Source organism: Tachypleus tridentatus, chromosome 10 (assembly GCF_004210375.1).
Source record: "Tachypleus tridentatus isolate NWPU-2018 chromosome 10, ASM421037v1, whole genome shotgun sequence".
In the NCBI taxonomy this organism is placed as follows: Eukaryota; Metazoa; Arthropoda; class Merostomata; order Xiphosura; family Limulidae; genus Tachypleus; species Tachypleus tridentatus.
Genome location: NC_134834.1, coordinates 40,754,105 through 40,767,802, shown reverse-complemented (window position 1 = coordinate 40,767,802; position 13,698 = coordinate 40,754,105). Strand labels below are relative to the sequence as shown.

General features: G+C 29.7%; 1 protein-coding gene across 3 annotated transcripts in view; it reads right to left on the bottom strand.

Moving 5' to 3' along the window:
• LOC143229123 (mushroom body large-type Kenyon cell-specific protein 1-like) overlaps positions 1-13,698 on the bottom strand; it is a 73,265-nt gene that overhangs the window by 36,175 nt on the left and 23,392 nt on the right. For all 3 annotated transcript variants that reach the window (XM_076460979.1, XM_076460980.1, XM_076460981.1), the window contains exon 3: positions 3,195-3,274. In XM_076460979.1, the coding sequence (XP_076317094.1) occupies positions 3,195-3,274 (80 nt within the window). The remainder of the gene's footprint in view (positions 1-3,194; positions 3,275-13,698) is intronic.

The window sequence follows — 13,698 nt, the reverse complement described above, 5'->3', positions numbered from 1 at the left end:
AAGCATTAGTAATATCCCCTAAAATGTGAAAGTTTGATTAAATACAAACCACCAGACAAAGGTTGTAGAGAACCAAAACAAGTTCAAAGGACAAGGCATGAAACTACTACTGAATCACATAGTGAAAAAAACCCTGAGCTAGCATCCCAAGAAAAGAAAAACAGGAATTTTTATCATGAGCAGTCCTGTAGAAATTTCTCTCCTGACTGTGATCAAAAACTACATATAACTACACATTAAAAAGAGGAACGAATCATGAAATGATTGAAGCAGAAACAATTTATATTTAAAATTTTATTACATTATTTTATATCTATCAGAATAACACATATTCATAGCTAATAATCCATATTTTAATAGCATACAAGATCTTAATTTTGTAAAACAGTATTTAAGAATCCTGAACTTACCCTCATTTGAGGAATGTTGCACATTTTCTCCAGGCATCTCCTACTCTATTTTATTTACCACTCTTCCAACATGTACAAAATTTAATGTAAATCATCATACAATTATAATTGTTCAGACAAACCATAATTTTTATAGCCTTCAATTTTGTTTGATTACAGAGTTATCAATAGAGAAAATCAGACCCCTCTTGCCACACCCACCTGTCACATCTTCTCTTTTAGGATTTGTTAATAGTTCTCTTTTATATTTAATTCTATATTATCTACAACCAATAGAAAGTCAAAGTTTCCATCTATCAAAATATCTATTACACTGTGATGTTTTTGTACCAGATAATTTTCATTGTTAGTACAAGCTTCATTCACATGGAAGAGTTAATAATTAGCTTAAATTTGTAACAGCTCTTGTCATGTAATCAGATAGTGAGAAAAACTGTAATAATTAGGGAAAATTGTCTACTTTGCACATTATTATTCTATTTTTTGGTGAATTATTTATTTGAATAAAAAATTATTTAGTGCATTATAACCAATGCTATTAAAAATTAGGGTTAAATGTCATTGACAGATAAAAAAGAAGAAAGCCTGGGTAAATACTTTACTTGTTTTTCATGTTTATTCTTTATTATCATAAAAATTAATTAAAATGTAAAAACAGGGATCTCTTTAGGTTAGTTACAGTTAGATTAGGTAAAATAAATAATAATATAATAAAAAGGTTTCTTGAGTCATGCATGTGAACAACTCATGGGTAAAAAACACACTTCAGTAGCAGAGCATTAGGTTCATGTTCCCCGAATAATTTACAACTTATAATGGCGTGAATTTAGGCAGACATAGTTCAAAGGGCAATAAAGTAATAAAAATTATATATATATACACATACATACTATTATAAGTTTAAAGTTACTTAGGATAAATGGGTGTAGTTTCATATTACAATTTGAAAACAGACTAGAAAATAAAAAAGTAATTTAGATTTATTTTGATTTTTTGTGTCTTTGGTGACAAGGGTTAAATTTGAGATTTTTAAAATGAAGAAAACTATTTTCAATCTTAACATGAAAAACATTTTCTAACAGACTATTCAAAACAAATACTCAGTATATCCATGGAAATATTTTTTTTTAGTTTAATGAAAGTCTGCCAAATCTTGTGAAAATATGCACACCATATTAAACATTAGTAGTATCAAAATTATAGACTTTAATTGAGTACAAAGACATGTGGTTGGTCAAATTGGCCAAACCCTTGTTAATAGAGTTAAACTACTTTATTATCTTTGTATAAAAATAAACTTGGCACTCAAACATTGACGAAAGATCAAATTTTAATGATATATATATATATATAATTTCGTAACTTTATAAGGAAATATTCTAAAAATCATTAATTTCCCTTAATATGAGAATTTATATTTGATCTGTAAATCTTCCTTCTTTTCCAATTTACTTACCACCTCTCTGAGAAGTACAAAATTTAAAATAAATTGCTCATTATAATTGCTTCACTCAGGCAAGGCACAATTTTTATAGCCTTCAATCTTACATATTTATGCAGCCATAAACTAGAAAATCAGATTAACTTGCCACATCTACCTGTCACATTTTATTTTTCATAAATTACCAATGATTCTCTCAAGTTTCATATTATATCATTCATACCCAATAGAAAGACAAAGCTTTAACCAATTGAATAGAATATAATGCTATGTTGTTTTTCGTAAAGAATATTAAGTATTCACCTTCTGTTTGTAAGATTATTTTGCAGTATCTAGATTGAGTTGCTAAGTCAAGTGAGTTACAGCTTGTATTGCAAGTTTATTAGTTAGGCATTGCTCAAAGAGAAATAAAGTAATAAGATTAAGTAGAGACAAATGAAGACTGATATAAACCTTTATGTTATTTAAGATAAACAACTGTAGTTTTTGTTATATTCTAGAAACAAAAAAGGGGGTAACTTAGTTCATATTTTTATGGTGATTACAATGTTGGTAAAATCAGCCCAGTCCTTATAAAGTTAAGGTTAAAAAAAACACAAAATATAAAGTTTTAATAAAAAATTGATATTTATATATAAGGTTTTACAGGTTAAGCAAATGAAGTTTGAAAATTTTCAAATAAAAAAAAGTATTTTTTCCTAGGATAAATATTATCTTGCATTTACAGTAGTCAACATTCAAATCCATTTATTTACAGACACACTTTTATTAAAAATTCCCAATCTGTTGTGCATAAAATACTTGTAATGTTTACTGAAAGCGTGTGAAATTTTGTAAAGATAAATATACTACAGTAAAAGTTATAGTATAGAAACTCTAAAGATTAATTTGTGATTACATGGCAAGTCCATAAACAAACCTCACACAAAAAGAATTAATGTACAGGTTGGAATAACTTCACATTTAAAAATCATAATTCAGTAAAAATTTAAATCTATAGTTTCTGTGGACAATATAATGTATATGAATGTACTTTTAGTAACCATATGTTTTTCTGATAAAAGCAACAAGACAAAATTTAAATGCCAAAACCATGCATCAAACTATTCATACAAAGCTTAATATATATGGCTCATTAATGTAGAATAAAACAAAAAACAGGATGTTCCCACAGTGTGAAAAAAATATATATGGAACTGCAATTGTATTCTATTCATTTCCTTTGAATACATAATTCAACTATTTTCCACTGAATATTTTGGCATAAGGATTGAAGTCTATGGCTATGCCAAAAAAGAAAAAAAGAGTGCTTACACATGTTTCTCAGAAAACTGTATACTTACATACGGTGGTTGCTTCTTTGCACAACAAAAACAACACATCTCTTCTGGTGACCAATCTTCAGGATTAGTGTTCTCTAAGTCTTAAAAATACAATGATGACATTGAATGAGAGACATTCGTATTCATAAGTTTATGTACCAAAATATTTACTTTCCCATTAAGCCATTTTACAAAAATACTACAAATAAACTTCACTATATGTAATTAATTGGTTCATTAAATGTTTCACTACATGATTTTCTCAGCTGCAAAACTTGACTAAATTTTAAATTTAGAACTTTTGACCAAGTTAAAACTTTTGACATTAAAACATGTGACATTATATATGTGTAAAGTTTGTCACATGTCAAAAATTACTCTACAAAACTTCAAAACAACATATTTTTGGCACACACAGACTGCAAATACTTCTTTAGAACTGAAAATTATTAATAACAAATGTAATGTGATTTTGCAAAGAGGAAACATGAAACTTGGAAGATTGTAGAAAATGAACAAATTAAAGCTTTCATGCTTGTAACACTTTTTTATACCACTGCTGTGCTGCATTCAGGTTTATAACATTTCAAAAAAATAATTGTGCAAACTTATTCAATGAATTAATTTATTAGTAATGTCATTACAAGTAATATGATATAATCATTCTAATATTATTAAATAACTGACTCATAAATGTAAATTCTATATGTGTAAATACATATATTTATATGAATTACACAATAGGTGTAAAAGATTACATTCCTGAGAATCAGAGTCACCTAAAGATACTTTATGAACTCTACAGGTACAGTATGATACATCTTAAAATGTAATATACTTATCACAAGCGAGTCTATCTAATTATAAAGTACAACCACTTATTTGAGAGTTTGTTGACTTCTAATCTGATGAAGCCTGGTATGAATCAGCACCAATCACCAACATCACTCCTCTTAAATGTGCCAAGTGTAAGAAAACAAAATTTATTTTAGTGTACAAGATATTTTCAACCCAGTTAGTATTTTCTTCTTTATATGAGACTGAAAATGTCATGAGGTTGTGGGAAGTTATTTCAATACCAAGAATCTTAAAAATATCCTATACTGCTATGGAAGATGTACTGGTTGTGGAAAGCATGCAAGTATCAGAAAGTTATAACATCATTACTCAGCATTTTTATTAAAACTATATGTAAAGCTACTACAAATCATGTCTCACACATTTGTAAAACTGGTATCCAAAAACTCCAAAATACTTTGGGCAAAAAGAAAAACTGGCTTGCTTATTAAATAGGAACAATGTTAACAAAGTTTGGATTTTGTTTTCTTTGTTCAATGAAGATAGTTATGCTAACTGAAAAAGAGCACATTTTTATCAAGTTTTAAACAAAATGCCTTTTCTTAAATGAAAAATAAAAAAAATTGAACTTTTGCCTTGCTTATACAAACCCTAAATTCACTTGGTAACTATATAAATTATGCTCAAACCATGATGAAATTAAAAAGCAACTATCAGAAATTGTATTTTGTGCCAACTTTTATAATGGATATTTTTTTTGCAGATTGGATCTCTTTTTTTTTTATCTGAAATCCACAAGAATAAAAAGATATTGCTAATACAGAATACAGAAATTCTTTCTCACAGAATCCCATTCTAGTAAATTTTGACTAAACAAGTTTTGTGGACATTTCATGTCTGAACTTGAGGATAAAAAGGAGTTCAAATCCTATAATTATAATGAATATCATAAGGTGGGATGTCTTATCAAACTCAAAAAAGACATTGTTAGTAGTAAAAATTAATTTGAATGTAATTAGGAATTTTTTGCAATATCAAACAAATAGCAGTAAAGAATCACCATGGAAGAGTTAATAACAGTAAGTATGTAAACACAAAATAAAATACATTCCTGCCTTAAAGGCTGATATTTATACATAAAAACTAAAAAACTCAGGTATCACGAAGCCTACAAGTATAACATATTATGAAACTTTTTTTCAAACACGAAACATAATATTCAACTTCAAAAAGTCTTTAAACTTACATCAGCTGATAAAAATAAGTGTTATTTTAATTGTTTTAAAGGGAACCTTATTATGGAAGAAAAAATTATTAAAGTACTGATAATGTAGTTGGCATTGCTTTTTTGTAATGAGAGTTGAAGAAAAATTCCAAGTTAAACAATTCTTTTACAAGTGTTTAAGATTTTTTTAAAATTTTATTTACATTGGAAAATTAGCTGTTCTGGAGAAGCTACTACAGGCAAACCACTACTGGCTTTAATTGGAATGAAAAAAGTTTCACAAAGAGTTAATGAAACCTTTATTTAATTAGAGTAATATCGTGATGTTGTATTCATCTTTTATATTTTTTGTTAATTTTATTGTGTACTCGCATTTTTTGTTGAATTTGTTTACACATTATACCAGATCTAATCTCACTAGAATTAACACAATAAAACAAAATGGCTAACAGTGGGCTTTGCCAAGGTTTTATCATAAAATAGGTTAGTATTATTGGAAATAAATTTTCAATTTAGGAAAATGTTAACATACAATATCCAGAACATACTTATGCTTACCATTTGCCAATACTATAGCTCGAATCCCACACTGAGAAGGTAGAGGGGCTGGTGAGGGTTTCATAATATGAAAGACTATTTAATATAGATATTATTTCATTCTGTGAATGAACAGCCGACAATATGGCTGCCGGCCATGTACTGAACAAGTCTCAGTATCTCAACGAGCTCACTCAGACATCATCTATTTCACTTCGCTCGAAAACATTTTCTCAGATGCAAACTACACAAGTTACCTATTCAGACAAGTCATCCGTAACAGACAAGCTATCTACCATCTCTCAAGCTATTCAAACTAGATTGCCCAGAAGAAATAAATTTTCTCAGACATTTGAGGAATACCCGGAAAACTTACCTATACAAGTTCAGACACTACACCCACTGAAACCAAGATCATCACAAGCCTGTGCAATTGATCAAGACTACAATTCAATATGTGAAGCATTACAACAGACCCCTATGGCAAAAATGGTTCGTTCGAGACTTGCCGAGATAGAAAGATTAGAGAACCAAAGATGCTTGCTGGTACTGAGAAAGTTATCTTCTAGGCTCCAACAAGCACAGTCTCTCTCCAATGAAAATTGGCCATATCTAACCCCTTCATAATTACTTGATGTAAATTCCCAAGCTATCCAGGGCATGGTCAGGGTAGATTATTCTGTGCCCTAATGATGAAAGTGGGTTTTCTCGGGGTACTCCTGTTTCCCCCACAGCAAAATTTTGGGTATTTCTTTACCCAGGCCCTGAAAAGGTGATCCGTTACCCTGTGCCTTCTCTTAATTTCAAGCAGAATCTAAGTTTATACATTTCCCTACTCTACCCTACCTACCTACCCCTGCTTGTTACATTAGTTTTGTTATTTTTTCCTTACTTCAAGTTAGCTCTCTCCTCCGACTTTCTGGCCTTCATTACAACTACACCCTAATGACCCCAAGTCAACCAGGAAAAATCTACCAAGTCGCTGAGCCACCAAGTGTTTATCCTACAATTCCTGATGACTTTAAACTTCTTTCATGTGCAGGGCTGAAAAGAAACATAAACTTCTGAGTGCCCCAGGTTTGCCTTTGAGATCTCCCCAAAGGTCTTTAAAACCTAAACGCCTACCCAGTTTAAAATAAATTCTGTGAATGAATATTTTATGATTGTTTTTATCATAAGGAGTTAAAAGCAAATGATTATTGGAAGTTGTGTTTGTAACTTACTGACATTAAGAATGTAGCAAGCAGATGATTTAGTAATAAACACATAAATAGTACGAGATGAGTGGAAAATGGCAGCCAGACAGACAATAGCAGAAAAGATTCACAGCCAAAGAAAAAGTTTGATGTGAAGTTAACTTCAATAAAAGTGACAGGTCTAACAATTAACATAGGCCTTTAGTTCAATATGTTAAGAGTAAGACTAACAGTAGGTAAAGAGAAAAAAAGAATAATAATTTATCTGCCAAAGCATGATTCCAAAGTAACTGAATTAACTTAAGTACAATCTGACAAAAGGAACAGAAGATATTCTAACAATTACTACCAGAGCAGTATACAGCTGAGGTAGCTCATGATACAATTGTGAATATTAATGTGATAGAAACAGTGAAAAGTAGCTCAGCTTGTCAACTGAATAGGTCTAAGTGGACTTTTTACAAGAAGAGAATTATAGTGTTTATGATATCTTTATGATTGCTACAGAGGAAAGAATTTGTTGCACATACATTTAATTAGATTCAATTGTGTGTATATATATATATGCTCACACACACACTATTTTTGAAAAAAAGTGGACTGCATGCTGTTCATTTATCATTGAATTTATTGCCAACAAGTCACAGACACCTACTGTAGGAGAAGCTTAAGCTCAACAACAGCATGATACATATTTATCCTATAAAGATGTACAAGTAAAGACCTACAAGTGACAATTGGCAAACACAACTTCAACATCTGATAGAGGGCATTACCCATACAGAAAGCATCTGCACAACATCCAAAACAAGTATGCTCTTCACTTAGAGCACAGATGTTGCATCAAGGATGGAAACAGAATATGAGTGATTATCACTACAGGCCACCTTAACCAGATAGCCAAGGTTCCACTACTCAGGGTTGGAATTAAAGTATCTTGGTCAAAAATGAAAAAAAAAAAATCTATAAATAAGTTATCATGGTGAAATCCTACTGAAAACCCACTGTAGCAAAATAATAGTTAACTTTATAGGAAAAACATCATTTTAATCCAATCACAATGGGCATCCTTTATTGCACATCATAATGGTTTTAGTGGCTTACGTTCAAAATTTATTATTAATCTATTTTTTATGTTATATTAATTGGTAAAACATAAATCTTAGCTTATAATCCATATTTTAATAAAAGTTTTAAGTTCACAATTTTATAAGGAAAAAATAAAATACTGAATTTCCCCAAGTGTGACACATTTTTTCTTGACATCTGTTTTTCTCTATTTTATCCCCCACCTCTCCAATATGTACAAAATCCAATGTAAATTAGTATAAAATCATCATTGCTCAGACAAACTAATTTTTATAATCTTCAATTTTGTTTGATTACACAGCCACAAAGTAGAAAATCAGACCCCTCTTGTCATACCCATCTGTCATGTGCTTTCTTTCAGGATTTATTAATAGTTTTCTCACTACATTTACTTCTATATTACCTTAAACTAATAGAAAACTAAGGTCTTCATTTATCAAATGATGTATTGAATAATATTTTCTGTATAAACTAGTCACTTTTTCTGTTAGTATAAGCTTCATTCCCAGGGAAAAAATAACAGCTAGCTTGGATGACTTCGTAGCGGTTCCTATCGCATAATAAGAAAGCCAGAAAAATTTTATGAGTTAGGGGAAATTGTCTACTTTTCACACATTATTATTCTACATTCTCTGGTGCATTGTTTGATTAAAGAAAAAAACATTTAATGTATTACTACCATTAGTTTTTAAAATGTAGGATTAAGTGTCATCAACAATCGACAGGAAGAAAATATTTGGATAAGCACTATACAGTTATGACAGAAAGTGTTCGTACCCCTGCATTGTGAGTAGTTTTTTCCTCATAACTTAAAAAGTATCATGATTAGGATAATGAAAGTAAATTATATTATACATATCATATCAACACACATCTACATAAATTTTTAAGTAAATTGAACAACAAATACACTGTTTATAAACAAATAACCAAACATAGGAGGGGCAGAAAGTGTTTGTACATCTACTTTAATGGTCAGTTGTGTAGCCTTTCAGGTGAATTACTTTGCACAATCTCCACTCATAGCCCTCCATGATCATTTGACAGTACTCAATTGGTATTTTCTTCCATTCTTCTTTACAGAAGGCCTCCAACTCTTGCAAGTTTTACGAATGACGCTGATGAAACCTGGTCTTTAACTCATGCCAAACTTTTTCAATTGGGTTGAGATCAGGTGACTCCAATGGTCACTTCAGTTTGCTTATATGGTTCCTCTGCAGCCAGGATTGCACTTATTTCTGTGTGTGCTTAGGGTCATTGTCGTGCTATACCAACTTACTCTTCTTTTTTCATTATTCCATTGATGCAGTGAATGCTGCCTACAGCAGAAGAGCTGAAGGAACCCCATACCATGATCGAGCCACCTCTGTGTTTAACTATAGGGACGGTGTTCTTTGGAACATTTCATTCTCTCTTCTTACAGAAAATGTAGCAAACAGCTTTGTGGCCGAAAAGCTCAATTTTAGTCTCGTCTGACCAAAGAATACTCTTCCAAAAGGTAAAAGGTTTATCTACATGCTTCTAAATCGTGCTTCTAAATGAACAGGATTTAAGTATGGAGTTCTACGAGGACGGCATGCTTTGAATCCAGAAGATCGTAACATGTTTGTAACTGTAGAGGTGCTTACTTCAACCCCAGTTTCCCTTACCAGTTTCTGTATGTCATTACGTGTTAAATGAGGGTTCCTACTAACTTCTCTGAGAACTTTCTTCTTGGTTCTCTCTGGAATTTTGGTGGGGCGTCCGGAATGAGAGAGGTTAGCAGTTGATCCTATAAGCTTAAACTTGGCAATTATGCTTTGAACAGTAGATTTTGGCACATTAAGTTGTGTAGCAATACCGGAAAAAGACAAACAAGACTCGTATTTTACAATAATTCGGTTTTTTGAATCACTGGACAGTTGTTTCCTATTTGCCATGATGACCAAGCAGATAATGACGGAGACGGCATTAAATTGCCAGAAGTAATTTTTTGCTGGCTAAATTCCAATAATTATGAGACCAGTGTCTAGTTCTGGAATGGTATAATGTAGTTTTTTTCACCAAACTAAACAAGATGTTTATGGAAATATCAGTTTTTTTCACATGTTCTGAACTGTATGAACACTTTCTGCTCCTCCTATTTTTGGTTATTTGTTTATAAACAGTTTACTTATCCCTTACTTTACATAAAAATTTGTAGATGTGTGTTAGTACAAATTTTATAACATATAATATACTTCTAGTAGCCTACTAGTGATAATTTTTACATTATGAGCAAAAAACCACTCAGGAAGCAGGGGTACGAACACTTTTTGTTGTAACTGTATTTTTTGTTTTTAATGTTTATTCTTCATTCATTATCCTAAAGGTAATTAAAGTGTAAAAACATGAATCTCTTTAGGTTCAATTACTTAAAGAATATTAATAACAATGTCAAAATGTTTCATGGGGTATGCACATTGTAAGTGATTTACAATTTATTACAGTGAGAATAGTGATTAAACATGGTTGAAAGGGCAATAAAACAATAACATAAATTTAATTATAAACAGATGTACACTTTAAAAGTTCAAAGCTATTTAGGATAAAGAAATGTAGTTTTATGTTACAGTCTGGGATCATTCAAGAAAGAAAAAGGGCAATTTCAATTTTGTTTTTCTTAGTGGTTACAAAGTTGGTCAAACTAACCAACCTTGTATAGAATTAGGGTTTAGAAAATAACAGAGAAAATATAAAGTTTTTAGTAAAACAATCACTTGAAATGTATTTAGATTTTAGAAATCACACAATTAAAATCTGAGATTCAAAAGATGGAGAAAAGTATTTTTAATCTTAATATGAAAATCATTCTGAACATGAACAAACTGAAACAAATACTTGATATATTCATAAACAATATTTTTTATTCAGAATACTTCAAAAAAATACAATTTTTTTGTATGTGAAAGACTTATAATGTCAACTAAAAGACTGCCAAATCTTGTGAAAATATACACACTATATTAAAAGCTATAGCATTAAATCGATAAAGATTTATACGAGTACAAAGAGAACACATTTTTGGTGAAACTGGCCAAGCCTGTATTGAAAGAGTTAATAAGATCAAATAAAATAATACATTTAACTATTTTGTAGCAACAAAAATCCAGTTATAGAATATTTTAATGTTTTTTGTATATTATTAAGTTGCTTTCAAAATTTAATAAAACAATTTTACTATGTGTTTTAATGAAATTACTATTATCATCAAATATGTTATTATTCAAATTTTGGTATACCTATGTGTACACTTTCATTTTGAAACAGGATAAAATGAATTGTTTGCTCAAGTTGTATGTTGTGTCTGACAAGTTTCTTAGTTTGGTAAGACATGTTGCATTTATGTTTTACATTTATATTTTAATTAATTATGTATTATTTGTGTTTTGAAATGCTTATTTGAAAGGTTTAATGATTTTTTTATACATTTAATTTGTTATATCTTGGATTGTGAAAGTTTAAAAAAAGATGGCAACATGTGCTTGTGTGAGTATTAGATAAAAAGTCTGTGCACAGTAGTAGCCATATAATACTAATGAAGTCCCATGAGGAACAATTTACATATCAGCACACATCACAAAAGACAAAGAACTGAAAAGGAAAATTCAAAATTAACTACAAGTTAAAAGATAGACATGAAATCTTGCAAATAAGAAAAAAAAAAAAAAGACTATTCTAGATTTCTACAAAGAGTTGCTATTGATCTTAAACAATTCATTGCACTGTACAATGATAATAGATAGGTTTAGTGATGAAGTAGAGAAAATGGAAAGTAAAATATAAATATTTATCTCAAATAAACTTTTGGTATTCATTTACAAGGTTCAAGAAATTATGCAAATTAAGTGTGAAAACTATAAGATAATAAGATAGATAGATAGATACTATAAGATAGTAATTTTATACCTAAAATGAAAAATAACATGTAAGGGAACTATTCTGTGTCCAAGTGAAATAACTACATTAAATAATGAATTTTTTATTAAAAATAACATTAAATTAAAACACTATTTGTCTGAAACTACATACTTTTCAGAACATTAAAATCAAATTTCAAACAATTTCATCCACTAATTTGATTTGTATAAAGTTTCACCGTAGTTACATAACATACTTGCAAACAAGTAGGTCATCATCATAGGGGGTAAATTAAATCTGCTTCATATTCAAAAAATAAATGAAAACATGAAGAGGGCACATCCGAAAAATGTCTGCACTTGATCACCAACTTATGGGAAGTAAAAGTTTGGTAGAACCAAACAAAGTGAGTAATGTGCATTAGGAGGGTGGATATGTTGCACTCCAACTGGCGGAGAGTTGTCATATGATGTTTCTTGTGAACACACTGATCTTGGAATATACAAGTTCAAGATTTATAGTATGTGAAAAAAATCACACATACTGAGAAACAATCAACAAAAATAGCATCATACTGAAAACTCAAATGCAAAAATATTAAATGAAAATTTCCTGTGATACTTAATTTTTATAGCTATCAAACAATCATTCAACACAATTATGGAGTGTTTGTAACTTGACTGTTTGTTTTCAAAAACTGTATAACTACGATAAATGGACTTTCACATACTTTGAGGTGGTCTAAGTGCAACTGTAAAGCAAGAAAACTAAATAAACCCAGATTTCAAAACTCTATAAGCTTTATCTGTAAGAATAAACACTGCATTCATTCTCAAATTTAAATGAAAGATGTAATTTAGATCTATTTTGTATTTTTCAACTTTTCATTTTACCATAAATAGCTGACTTCACCACAGTTAGTGTTTGGATTAAGAAAGTAACAGATGAAATATCCATTTTTTTTAAAAAAAGAAAAGAAAAAAAAGACATCATATTCATTTAGTAGGTTTTAGTTATTTATGGAGACAGTGATGGGAGTTTTGTGAACTCAAGGTTGTCATTTCAGAAAATTAGAAAATAATCTCTTACAGCAATTAGTAGACCAATCAACTAAAAGTAATGAGTTTTTGATACTTTAATACATGTAGGTAAAAGTATGAATGCCACAATATTTTACAGAGGTATATTCTAAATTTAATTAAACTACTTTATCATCATTGTATACAAATAAAATTGCAATGTAAACAGTTTATAAAATCAGGTTTTAACACTATATAAATTTTAAGATTTGAATTTTATAATGAAATATCTTAAAAATCCTCAATCTACTTTGTATGAGAATTGTGACATTTGATATCTAGGTCTTCCCTCATCTCTAATTTTCTTTTACCACCCCTCCTTATAGTATAAATATTACTCAGGCAAAGCATAATTTTTATAGTCTTCAATCTCGTTTGTCTACAGAGCCATAAACTAGAAAAATATATACACTTGCCTTGCCCACCTGTCACATCCTCTCTTTGAAAATTTGCCAATAGTTCTCTCTGACATTTTATATTGCATTATTTATAATCATTAGCAACCCAACATTTCAATCTATCATATAACATATTATATTACATTGTCTTCTATATAAAAAACTGTCTATTAATCAACCAAATAACATATTACATTACACTATCTTCTATACAAAGAACTATTTAACTTCCAGTTCAAAATTTGTTTTCATGGAGTTTTCATTAAAATAATTCAAAATAATAAGCTGAATTTTTGAAGGCTTTTATTGGATAGTTAGAACACT